Source organism: Felis catus, chromosome E2 (assembly GCF_018350175.1).
Source record: "Felis catus isolate Fca126 chromosome E2, F.catus_Fca126_mat1.0, whole genome shotgun sequence".
In the NCBI taxonomy this organism is placed as follows: Eukaryota; Metazoa; Chordata; class Mammalia; order Carnivora; family Felidae; genus Felis; species Felis catus.
The window spans coordinates 42,208,320-42,221,193 of record NC_058382.1 but is presented as its reverse complement, the minus strand read 5'-3'; the positions used below and the strand labels follow the sequence as shown (position 1 = coordinate 42,221,193).

The following is a 12,874-nucleotide window of genomic DNA, read 5'->3' as shown; positions in this document are numbered from 1 at the left end:
AGAACTAATGCCATCACTTCCCACATTTGTTCCCTTGATCTTTCTTTACTACCTATCTTCTTTTCTGAGACCTTCAATATCTTCTCATTGGTTCCTTTCTTCATCATACTATAAACATATCCAAGTTGTCCTCTCTGAAAACACACACCACACACACACACACACACACACACACACACACACACACACACCTTCCATTCATCCTGCTCCCCAAAGAAACTCCTGTTTTTTACTTCTCGCTGTAATGCTTTTCAAAAAAGTCTGTATACTGACTCCTAGAATTCCTTATCATCTGCTCATCACTCCTTAACTCTTAGCAGTCTGGAATCTACTATCAAATTCAAACTTAGAATGTTACCATGAAAAATACTGGGGAGAAAATTTTAAAATAAATTGCTAAGAAAAACAATTCTCCGAAGAACCCTATGGGGGGGATTAAAAAAATGCAACAATTCTGATGCGTCACTTTTTTTTTTTTTTACATACTTTCTCTTACCTAGATAGAATGCAATCAGAATGGATGAAAATTTTAAGTGAAAAAAAACTTGATAATTAATCTAATCCAATCACCTCATTTCCAAGTGAAGATACAGAACACAGAAATGTTAAAGTGAACTAAGAAAAATAAGCTGATAAGTTCCAGGGAGTCTGTCAACATCATGCTCTTAGGAGCTGTCATGTTACAGCTCTATCCAAAGTCTCTATGTTCTTGGAAAATGGTTTTGTCAAGAGTTTTCCCTGGCTAGACTTTTATGATTAGTCTGTCAGCCAGTACCATCTACATAGTCTTTTTGACCTTAAATCTATTCAGGCTACTTATTTATGATTCTTTCAATTACTGTATTCGTATACAAACAGCCTACCTTTAAGCTTCTAAATTGGTCAGTTTGAGTATGTAGCAAATGTAACCAGTAACTAAATAAGTCATTCTTTGTAATTAACATAATTACTCTTAGCAACATGTCACCTCAAACCACTTCATTTCCTCTACTGAACCGCCCCCTTGAGCTCATGGGTTATGATACGTAGGGTCACTTTTTCAGCCCTCATCCCCTTTAAACTTTCCACACCATGGAATTTGACATTGGTGTTTAATACATTTTCTTACAAGTTCCCATGATTTCAGTTACACTGAGTTCTTCCCCGTTCCATTATTTACAGCTCTTCTATCTTTACTAACTCTTGGCCTTTGTCTCCTGTTCTCTTTTAAATATCCCACTAATATCTCAAACATTTCTTTACCACTCTATGGAAATTGCTTTTCCTCAGATCATCAGTGATTTCAGAAATACTAAATTTAATGAACATTTTTTACTCCTTATGCTACTGGACCCTCATGACTTGTCATTGGTTGTCTTTTCCTGTTTTTCTACTCCTTGGGCTGGCACGTCACCTCTCCTAGTTCTTATATCTCTGCAACTATTCTCCCTTGGTGGGCTTCTCTGCCTTTACCCATTCTTTTAAAATGCTGGCATTCCTTTAGATTCTGTCTATGACCCACTCAGTGAATGTGGGTCTTTCTCCCAGGTCTGTCCTCAACATCTTACACATAACTAGCCATCTGCAATCTCTGAGTACCTGCAGGAATCTCAAATTCACCATCACCAAAATTGAACTCACCTTGCCTTTCCCTCCTGTATGCACTATCTTAATTGGTGATACCACCATCTATCTTTTTTTTTTTTAAGTTTAATTTATTTATTTTGAGAGAGAGAGAGCCAGAGAGCCAGTGAGGGAGGAGCGGAGAGAGAGGAAGAGAGAGAATCCCAAGCAGGCTCTGCACTGTGAGCACAGAGCCTGATGCAGGGCTCGATCCCATGAACTGTGAGGTCACGACCTGAGTCAAAATCAAGAGTCCGATGCCCAACCGAGCCACCCAGGCACCCCAGATACCACCATCTATCTTATCACCCACCCTAAAATCCTAATATCAGTGTTCCTAATTACTCCTCACAACTGATCAATCATCAGGTCCTGCTGATTTGATGCCTAATGTCTTGGGAACTCACTCCCTCCTCTTCATCCCTAAACTAATGCCCTTCAATATCTTCCCTGAACTATGATGACAAAGGTAGGTATTACAGTAAAATTTCTAAAATGCAAGTGCATTTCTCAAGGGCTCCCTGTGGTCTTGAGAATAGAGCCTACCTCTCATCATGGTATTCAGTCTTAAAGGATTCAGCTCCTGTCCACTTCTCTAGCAGAGTTTCTTCACAATTTATCCACAGGATAATTCCAGTGTTTAATTCTGAAATTAAACTTCTGATCCTCTGCCTACATTTGCTTCACCTACAAGCTTTCGGTGGATGGCAACTCCACCCTTCCAGTTGCTTAGGCCAAAAACTTGGGAGTTATCTTGACTCCTCTTTTTCTTACACCTCATCTGGTTCATCAGCAAATTGTGTTGGGGCTACTTTCAAAATGTATCCCAAATATGATCATTCTTGCAGCCTGCTGTGCTACACCCTGATCTGAGCTACTATCTCATTGCCCAGATTACTGCAATAGCTCTAACTGGTCTCCTTGGTTCTACCCTTGCCCTTGCAGCAATTCCCACCCCACCCCACCTCCCGGTCCCCCTGACCAATCTATTGTCAACATAGCAGCTGGCCTATTTTTTTTTTTTTTAATGTCAGCTCATATACAACCTTACTCAAAACCTTCCTCATCTCTCACTGTGTCCCCCTACTGTGTCACTCTACTCCATCCACATTGGTTTCCTTGCTTTTTCTTGAACCTTCAGGTACATTCCTGTCACAGAGCCATGGATGTTCCTTTGCCTTAAACTCTTTTCCTCCAGATATTCTCATAGCTAACACCCTAGCCTCACTCAGCTGCTCAGTTGTCATCTCAACAAGGCCTAACCTGATCACTCTATTACTGCAACCTGCAACCTTCCTCCCCTTACACTCCTTTCCCTGGCTTTACTTGTCTCTTGTTCCACAGCACGTACCACTTTTTAGAATACTGCATCATTTATTTATTTATTGTGTTTACCGTCTGTCTCCCCACCCTCCCACCCCAATATGCAAACTCTGTTAAGGGCTAGGGATCTTTGCTTTGTTCACTGATATCTCAGAGCCTGGAACATGGTAGGCTTTCAATAAATATTTGTTGAATGAAAAAAATAAAACAATGCTCAACTTGTTAAAATTTGCTGCACAGGGGCGCCTGGTTGGCTCAGTCGGTGGAGTGTCTGACTTTGGCTCAGGTCATGATCTTGCGGTTTGTGAGTTTGAGCCTCACATCGGGTGGCTGCTGTCAGCGCGGAGCCTGCTTCAGATCCTCTTTCCCCCACTCTCTCTGCACTTCCCCCAAATGTCATCTCTCTCTCAAAAGTAAAAACATTATACAAGTCAAAAAAAAATTTGCTGCATAAATCATGCTGGGTTTTTTTTGCCTCCATGTATTTGCTCAGGTGGCTGTCCTTCAGACCCCACCCTTTGTTCCTCTAGGAAGTTTCATGATACCTCTCTTTATCTTGCCCTTGGTTATATGTCTCACTCTCTGGCCTATCCCCATCTTCTCACATAGTATGGCTCTGCTCATAGGTCTGTCTCTTTGACTACACTGAAGAAATTCCGTGAGTCAGAGACTTTTGTTTTGGTTGTCTTTGTTGTTCCAGGGCCCAAGTCAGATCTTTAGAATATAACTAAATACTCCAGATGTTTGTTGCAGGAACTGATATGTCTGAAACTAAACCTTTGTCACAAGATCTTGTTTCTCCTCCAGTGTTCCAGAGCTTTCAGTAGTGGGCATAAAACTCCAGACCCTGAGGCCACTTCTTCCCTGATTATTTACTCCTAACCCAAAGTAATCTCTCTGTTCTTCGAACTCTAAAGTAATTTTCTAAACCTCTCTTACGCGTTCTGACTTGTATTAAGTTATAGTTGTTTCTCAGAATCACAGACTTTTGCTGTGGGAGGGACCTTGTGTGCAATTTGTTCTACCCACTCACCTGAAGTGTGAATCTCCTTTACAGCATCCTCGCTCATCTACGCCTGTTAGCTTTGCCTGTTCGGGAATGTACTCCCTTCCCAAGTGGTGTGGCCACTTAATTTGGGCAACTTTCCCGATAGACAATTCTCCCTCCTATTAAGTGGAACTGTTTCCCTGTAACTTCTATTTCCATCCCCTCCTTTAAAGAGAGAGGTCACCACTTTAAAAGGTAAACATTATTTTTTCCTCCTCCTTTTCTTTTCTTGAGTTCCTTCAACATATTCTCCCGTGACAGTCTCTACTGCTCTAACCAGCCAGGGCACCTTCCTCCAAATCATGGCTCATTCTCTCCAGACCTCTGTTCAGAGCTGAGTGCAGGGCGCTCGCCATGCCTGACGCCACGCAGCGGGCAGCCCCACTGTCCTCTGCGGGCTATAAGCACAGCTGCCTGGCCTGGTAACCTGGGTGGCTGGTGTGCAGGGCCAAGTGGAGGCCACTCGTGCAGACCTGCGCACTTTGCTTTGTGACTGTGTCCGTGAACCCCTGAAGGGCAGACAGTGCCTTCTCTCCTTCTGCCCCCGGGTGCACAGTCAACTGCCTTGCCTCTCGGCAGGCCTAGGGTGAACGACAAGGCAGGGGGGGCGCCTGGGTGGCTCAGTCGGTTGAGCCTCCCACTTCCGGCTCTGAGGGCTCGAGCCCCACCTCAAGCTCTGTGCTGTTCAGAGCCTGGAGCCTGCTTCCGATTCTGTGTCTCCTTCTCTCTCTGCCCCTGTCCCACTCGCGCTGTGTCTCTGTCTCTCAAAAATAAATAAACTTAAAAAAAAAACTTAAAAGAAAGAGAAGGCAGGGGATTCCGCTTTGTACTTGAGAGCCATCTCCTGCTGCCCTTGAGCACGCTTCAACACCGCCCCCACCCGGTGGCCTGGCCTCACCAGCCGCAGCATCTTCACTTGGCCTTTCACGCTGAAGCAGAAGGGGCGATGCTTCTGCTTCAGCGTCTGCATCGCGCTCGCAGCCGACCCAGCAACAACGCTTCTTTCCTTCAGACCTTCACCTCAGCGCACGGCTCCGCCAGTCCTCGCGCGGCGACCGCAACTGTCACAGCCACCGCCCGCGGCCCTTCTAGGATTCCCGCCCTCGCGCGCGCGCGCGCGCGCGCGCACGTCACCGCGGTCTGCCCTCGGGCGCATGCGCCCCACGGGGGCGGATTGCTCGCCTCTCTCGCCTTCTCTATCTCTCTCTCTCTCTCTCTCCCTCTTACTCCCTCTCTCTCCCTCTCTCCCCGAACTGGTGGGGTTTGCCTGCTACATTTCCACTGGCCTATGGGGAACCACGCTGGCTGGTCCCTCTTAATGCCGCCCCATCCCGCACTACCAGGCACCAATGACAACTGCTCTCCGGCAGTCCATATGGGTTTTCCTGTCTGGGAGTGCTTCCGGAGGTGGGTGCGGGATGGGGGGGGGGGGGGGTGGAGTTCAGGAATGCCTGCTGGGCAACCCCAGACTTTGGGAATCTAAAATAACACCCCTCAGAGAGGATTTCCCTTGGTCACTCTGTCTAGAGTAGCCACCATCACTTTCTCTTCATAGCACTTATCACTAGGTGATATGTTTAAGAATATAAATTGCACAAAACCAGGGGCTTGTCTGTGTCTGTTTCTCTCCTTGCAAGGTCCCCAGGGACTGACACATAATAGATGTAGAATATGTGTAATCTAAACTAATGGCCTGGGCCTCATACCCTGTCCTTGTCCCCAGGGGATCACAGTCTGATCTAACAGCTTCATCCCAAGTCCCAAAAATGTTGCACTTAATCCTGAAGTTTGTGGAGGGCACGTTTGCCCTGTGCTAGGTCTGTGGCAGATATCACAGAAAGCACTAGATGAGGTTGTGGCTTTCGGGTAGCTGATTTAGAGACTGAGTGAACCCTCTCGTAAATGACATCCTCTTCCCTGTCCTAGAGGTGACTGCTAGCACCTTGCACTTCTGGGCGAGGTGGGAAACCCCTCCACTTAAGCACTGGAATGGGCATGCACACACAGTTCTTACTGCAGCAGCTTGGGTTTCAGGGCCTGGGCCTGTTGAATTATATATACACCCATCTACCTCACACCTGGGCTGAATTTTTGCTACCTGACTATGGATGGGATTTACAGGCTTCCTTCCCACCCCCAGTTGTCTGCACAGTTGGCATATTGGTTGTGCCTTTCTTTGTTAAAAGATAGACTGAGGTATATTAAAATTTTAAGAGTTTGAGCCAGAATCGATATGATTCAGGTGGCATCCAGTCTAGCAAATAGAAAGGAGCTCCGAGGAGCTGTACAAAATAAAAAACTTTTATAGGCAAAAGGAAGTGAGAACAAGGAAGCTACACCGGCAAAAAAGCGGGTTGGTTATTTTAAGGTTACTTTGCTGTAGGGGATGGCAGGCGTCTATCGGGCAGATTACATAACTAGTGTTGATCAGGCGATTCCTGATGGACTGGCTTAAGGGTTCATTTCTGGGAGAGCCCAAACTACAATTAAATCTTGGTTTGGTCAGCTAGGGCTTAGCATAAGCAACTCCCATTTTGGACCTGTTTCCTGTTTTTTTTTTAACACTTTCTTGAGGGATCTAGTACATTTACAGTCTAGACCCTGGACATGTCAAAGTTCAGAGGGAAGAGGCCGTGAAGCAAGATACATGGCTTCATCCCTTTAATGAATGCTTCTGTTCATTTTAATCAAGTTACCTAAGTTTTGGAGGATCATCGTTGAGAAGAATAAATGATACCCTAAGTATGTGCCAGGTGCCTGGATAGAACACGTGCTCGATTAAGTAATCTCCAATAATTTATTAACCAACCAGTCGTTGGTATTGTTGGCCATCCGTCCCTCAAGTCTTGCCAAGTCAGGGGTCCCGTTGGCGGGAAGATGTCCTGGCTGCAAACGGCTTTGCCCACACCTTGAAGTACTTTCCGGGTGGGAGAGAGGGTGAAATACGACAGGGTCTCTTTAAGAGCCCGGCGCCAGCAGGCGCCCCGGCAGCCGGCGCGGGGATGGAGGCGGCGCGCTGCGCTGGCGCTGAGTGGCGCAGGAAGGAAACGGAGCCGCCGGATCCGCCCGCCGGGCTATGCTGCCGCGGTCGCTGCGGTGCTGGGCCGCCCAGGCGCTGCGGCGCGGGGGGACTGGGAGCCCCGCCTCGGGCCCCGGGACGCGGGGGGCGCAGCGCCGGGCCTGGCCTCTGGGTAACGCCTCTTTCGGTTCCATGTCTAGCGACCCGCGCCTTGGGTCTCAGCGGCTGCCCGTCTCACTCCCCGCCGTCTGGCCTGAACCCGAAACTACTCCAAGCCTCCGGGATTTCCTGCGGGGGCGTGGAGGGGCGAGGGCAGTCGTTGGCAGCTACTCCGGACCCCAGCCGGCCGCCAGTAGGTGGCCGCCAGTGGGTGGGGCCGTGGGGCTCCGGCCCCTCTCTGTTCGGAGCTGGGGAGCCCTATAGAGAGCAGAAGGATCCGCTACCCCCGCGAGTGCGCGCTGCCCCAGTCCCCGTCCCACTCCTGGTCCTGATTCTTTTGGCCTTGGGGAAGACGGAGGCTGGCAGCTGCAGTTAACAAGTTCCCGGTGGGTGGTGGGTGGTTTAGGCTCTGAGCCTTTCTGCTGCCCCTGGGACTAGGGACTTCCCCTTTCAGAAATGGGAGTCACCATTATAGCCAAATCCTAGTGTTCTTTGGCCTTGGGTTGTTGGGTGGCGCCTGTGTGGTGGTTGGGCCAAGGTGTCAGCCCTGGGCTGAAACCCATGCCTGCTGCCCACTCTTAACCGTCGCGTCCCACTGGAGGCTACTCTGTTTGAACTTACTGGACCCATCTGTGAGGACCATAAATATGAAATATATGGAAAATGGAAAGTATGATATACTACGTGAAAAAAGCTGAGCACAGTTGGGGCCCAGAGGTGCCAACAGGATCCAGGCAGCAGCTGCACAGTGTCCATGTAGGTAGACAGCAGTGGTGGGTCTGCCTCCATCCACCCATGGAGGGACTCAGATGTCATCAGAAAACATTTTTAGGCCAGGGAGTAAGTGTAAACATGACTTTTTTGTGGTGGTTTTGAAAACTAGGACAAAGAAGAGTGAATTACTTAAAGCTGACTTTAAAAATTGATTTCCTTTCTTTTATAGATAAAGATAGAGAAAATGAAAAGGAGAAAAAATCAGTGGTAAGTCCCTCTTTTATGTGCACTCCTCAGTGTAGGATTATATACAGAGAGAGAGCGGGAGGATTGTATATGCACAGGGAGAGAGAGAGGAGAGAGAAGAGGTGAGTGAAGAAATATGTGCACATAGTAAAAAACAAAAATATAAGAGGATCTCCAGGGATGAGGAAGTCTGTCTTCACCCCTGGGCCTCAGACCCCCTTCCCAGAGGCCACCTCTTACGAGGTTCCATATCAAGAGTCTACGCAGGTAGGAGCATACATGTATTCACAGCCTTTAGGTAGATTTGGATTGTCAGCTTGATGAATGATCACAAAGGGATTTGAAAAATGCTCACCTTCTGGCAAAGGTTGGTTTCACTTTGGGTTAGTGGTTGGCAGCCTGGCTGTGAGGGAAGATCTGCTGACTGCTGCTCCCTGTCCTCCAGTGCTGAGATGGGTGGGTGGGTGGGAGAGAATCCATGTGGGTCCCCAGACATGGGTTCAGTCAGTGTAGTGACTTTGAGATGCCAGCTCTGGCATGGGACTGGGACTGGTGTGAGGTTGAAGGTCAAAGGAGGGCCAAGCTGGACATGTTCATGGGGATGTTGGAGACTTTAGCTGGCTGGGGTGAGGAACAATATTGTGGTCACCATCAATCCAGAGGCTCAGTTTCTTGAGGGAGCCAGAAGTCGGTAGCTTCTGTGGCTCAGAAGAAAGTGGCTTGGTGAATGGTGGCAGGAATACCTTGGCTGGTATCTGCAGAGGGCAGAAAAGGTGAGCAAGCGCCCTGGGTATTCGGGATGATGGAGAAGGCCAAGGATGGAATAAAGTCACGTGGAGAGGATTGGTGATTGGGAGCCTTGAGATTTACCAAAGTATGTTGAAATGAGAGGTGGGGTGGATTCTGACACCACAGAAGGAGAAGGGGGTAGAATGTTGAGCTGAATGAGAATTGATACATTATTGTGCTGTTAATTATCGAGCTAGGCACTGATGTGAGCCAGACTTACCCTGGCTGCTTTCTGGGTATGGTTCAACATGCCCTCAGACACACAGTAGGTCCATTAGAAGTGGTATGGAGCCTGCATTTAGGCCCATGGCTATTGTTTATCGTTCAAATCTTCTCCGTTCCTGTGTGGATCTGGGGACCAAGCAGCCCCTGTCACTAGTGAGTCCCTGGTCTGATGGGAGAGACAGCAGTAAATAGGGCCATGGTGGATCTGGAACAGCAGTGATTCTGGGGGCTGTGAGTAGAGGGCAGAGCGTCCAGAGGACAGTGACTGAGGGGAGTCTTGGGGAGCCTTGAGGCCTCCTGGGAGATGAAGGAAAGGGGGAGGCTGGAGTGTTGGAGCAGAGGGAGCTGCAAGTGTGAGTCATAGAAGGAAGAGACCCTGTAGGCCCAAAGCTTTGGCCGGTCCCCTGAGAGCTGGCATGGGGGCGTGGAGACAGGTCCCAACACCTGGAGCCACTAAAAGACTTTGCCTCTCAGGAAGAGATGGTGGTGGGCCATGGGTGGAGTTGAGGGTCACTGCCGGGCCAGAGTGGAAGGCAGAGAGGCCAGTGGGGAAGCCACTCCAGCCACACAGGGTAGGGGCCAGGGAGACAGGCCCAGGTTCTGCAGATGAGTAGGAAGCAGGGTCCAGAGGAGTTGCTGAGTTACTGGGTGAGGACAGAAGACACCAGGGTGTTGGGTTGTCTGGGTGGATGGTGCAGCCTTTCCTGAGGACTGGAACAGGAAGAAGAGCCATATGTGGGTATTGGGAGGCGACAAACTGAGGTGCCCAGGGGACAAGCCACCAGACAGGACGCTTCAAGTCCTCATCTTTGCTGACCTGCAACCATGAAGTTAGTCACCACCACGGAATAGGAACACGCCCTTTTGGAGGAAGGTCTCATCCAAGCAATCTGTTTCCTGCAGTGAACAGGAAAGAAACAGTCTGTGCAGAGCAATGTCTAGGCTGAGCTTGTTCTCATTTTCTGGGAAGAGAATAATTTGTTTCCTTTACAGAACAGCAATAAAACATCACATCCATTAGTTGCCCTGATGGGATATGCCTTTTGTGCACTCGGTTGAGTTCATTTTGCGGTGTTGAGTTCTACGGGAGTGAGCTGGCATCTGTTAGAAGTGTCGTTGTCTAGCCTTCCTCGATACCCATTAGGATCAGGGCAGGAGGAAATAGTCACAGCTGACTGGCAGAATTTATAGTGAGGGAACAAGGTGAGATGGCCCACTGTGACCCCACGTTTTATGTGGGGTGTGACTGAGGCTTCCCTGGGGTCGTGAAAAGGGGTCTGCCAGACCTAGGTGTGATTCCGTCTTTTCCCTCCGCCAGGCCTGGTGCCTTGGGCAAGTCACATACGTGGGCCACGTCTCTCTGGGTACCTCCGGCCTGAGCTTAAAGGTCACTGTGCCCTCATGGCTGTCTGTGAGCCCTCTCTCCCACTGCAGTCAGTGTCAGCAGAGTGTGGGTTCCAGCTGTCCTTTCTGCTTTATGCCCTTCTACAAACCTCATTTTTCACTTCTGTGAAAGTGTTAGGACCCATTGCTTGGGTTCTGGCAAGGTGAAATGTGGTAACGGTGTATGTTGCCCATCTTTGGGCCTGGCCTACTGCAAGGTGCTCAACCTTCTCTCCAGTCTGAATACTTTCCAGTCCATAGCTGAGTGTGTTCTTCCATGTAAAGCAGTGAGTTAAGTTCTAGGTAACAGGGGCGCCTGGGTGGCGCAGTCGGTTAAGCGTCCGACTTCAGCCAGGTCACGATCTCATGGTCCGTGAGTTCGAGCCCCGCGTCGGGCTCTGTGCTGACAGCTCAGAGCCTGGAGCCTGCTTCAGATTCTGTGTCTCCGTCTCTCTCTGCCCCTTCCCTGCTCATACTCTGTCTCTCTCTGTCTCTCAAAAATGAATAAACGTTAAAAAAAAAAGTTTTTTTTTAAATTTACAAAAAAAAAGTTCTAGATAACATATACATGCTTCCCAACCTCAAAGCCATTAGGCTCTTGTTAAGGAGGCTGGACCCTTAGGCCTAAAATCTGATGGTCTGAGGGGTTGAGCAAGGGAAGGGCAGAGCTAGGGTGGCCAGTGGCAAGCAATGTATGGCCTAGGAAGTAATGTAAGGGAGGGTCTGTCTTGGAGGGCAGTGGCCCAGTGGCCACCAGCGGCCACCAATCGTGGGCCTGGAGCTGACCACCAGGGGTGGGAATCAGTTTGTTACTACTAATGGTGGGACCTTGGGTATTTCCTGTGGAGGGAATTCTGTGTGCACATTGAACTCTTGGACTGAACCAGTTATGCTGTTCACGTGAGCCGTTCCCTAGAAATTCTTCCCTGATGCTCACCTAGATGCTTGACTTTCGGTTCTAATCTGTATTTGTCTTTTGTTAGATCTGTGTTGAGGGCAATATTGCAAGTGGGAAGACGACATGCCTCGAGTTCTTCTCCAAAACAACAGGGATTGAGGTACGGCCTCCGCACCGGCTCTGAAAGAACCTGTAAAAGCTTGATGGAGTGACTTACAGAGGGTGTAGACCAGCCATATCCAATAGAAATATAATGCAGGCCACATATGTAATGTAAAAGTCTAATGGTTTTGCTAAAAAAAAAAAAAAACAAAAACCCGAACAAACCCAAATATTTAATTTTACATAATCTAAATGTTATCATGTCAACATGTAATCAATATAAAAATCATCAGTGAATTATTTCACGTTCTGTTTTTCATGCCAGGTCTTTGGAATATGGAACATATTTTATAGTTACAGTGTATCTCAATTTGGACTAGTCACATTTGAAGTTTGTAATAGCTCTAAGTGGCTCCTGGCCACCGTGTCAGACAGTGCAGGTATAGACTTTCCTGCATTCTGGTTAAGAGGGGTCTGCATGTGGAGAAGGAAGTCAGACTGTTGAGAGTGGGGAGCATATTATGGTGTCACATCTGTGATATCCAGGTGCATGCTACAGAGTATTGCCATGGGGAGCCAGTTAACATAATCTCTAGTTCATTTACAGCCAGTCACTCAAAATAACCTCACAGATCTTGAAGAAGTGCCTCTACACTAAGACCCTGACTTTTCTTCCTCGTAGATTAAAATCTATCCGGTGTAATTACCTGTGGTGTAATTTTTTCTGTTTATGGCTCTTTTTTGTCACTATAGATCCTACAATTTTCATACCTTTGGAGTCTTTTCTTTCCTTCTTTCCCTTCTTGCTTTTTACTTCTATTAAACATATATATGGTTTGGTAAAAAGAATAAACATTCTGTAGCCCTTGTCTTGCTTGTGCAGGAAAGAGTTCACAGGCCCAAGACTGCTGTCCTCGGAGAGGCTTGTTTGCGAGGTTGGCCCTTGACTGGCGTGTAGGAACTTCGATTTTGGGAGAATTCCACAATTTCCCAACTGATAGAAGTGGCTCTCTGTGCCTAAACTGTCTGTGCAAGCAATATGGTTTAGTCTGGACACCTGCTTTCTTTCTGGGAGTCTGGAATTTTTGGATGTGCCGGCCAGAGACTGCCTACATGCCTGCGCTCTGATCAAAACCCTGAACTCCCAGGCTCGGGCCAGCTTCCCTGGTGGAACACCACCTCACACATCTTGTCACAGGTTGCTACTGGGGGAGTTAAGTGCTTCCTAGGTGACTCCCCTGGAAGAGGCCCTTTGGACACTTGTGCCTGGTTTCCTCGTAGACTTTGTTCACCCTTTTTCTTTGCTGATTTTGTTTAGTACCCTTTCTCTGTAACAAATCTCAGCTGTGATTACCACTATATTCTG

The 12,874-nt window shown here is 48.1% G+C and overlaps 2 protein-coding genes across 17 annotated transcripts in view; one reads left to right on the top strand and one right to left on the bottom strand.

Annotated features, from left to right (window-relative positions):
• Positions 1 to 5,113, bottom strand: part of LOC109491355 (chemokine-like factor) — a 47,553-nt gene extending 42,440 nt beyond the window's left edge. For 2 of the 8 annotated variants that reach the window (XM_045046348.1, XR_006590501.1), the window contains exon 1: positions 4,872 to 5,096. In XM_045046348.1, coding sequence (XP_044902283.1) covers positions 4,872 to 4,943 — 72 coding nt within the window. In that variant the 5' untranslated portion in view covers positions 4,944 to 5,096. Of the gene's footprint in view, positions 1 to 4,871 lie in introns of all 8 variants that reach the window. The other 6 variants (XM_023245601.2, XM_023245602.2, XM_023245598.2 and 3 more) reach the window with 5 other exon arrangements.
• Positions 5,114 to 5,201: 88 nt separating this feature from the next.
• TK2 (thymidine kinase 2) overlaps positions 5,202 to 12,874 on the top strand; it is a 34,560-nt gene continuing 26,887 nt past the window's right edge. For 2 of the 9 annotated variants that reach the window (XM_019819841.3, XM_019819842.3), the window contains exons 1-3: positions 7,171 to 7,362; positions 8,095 to 8,132; positions 11,492 to 11,566. In XM_019819841.3, coding sequence (XP_019675400.1) covers positions 7,185 to 7,362; positions 8,095 to 8,132; positions 11,492 to 11,566 — 291 coding nt within the window. In that variant the 5' untranslated portion in view covers positions 7,171 to 7,184. The other 7 variants (XM_006941571.5, XM_023245603.2, XM_011290128.4 and 4 more) reach the window with 7 other exon arrangements.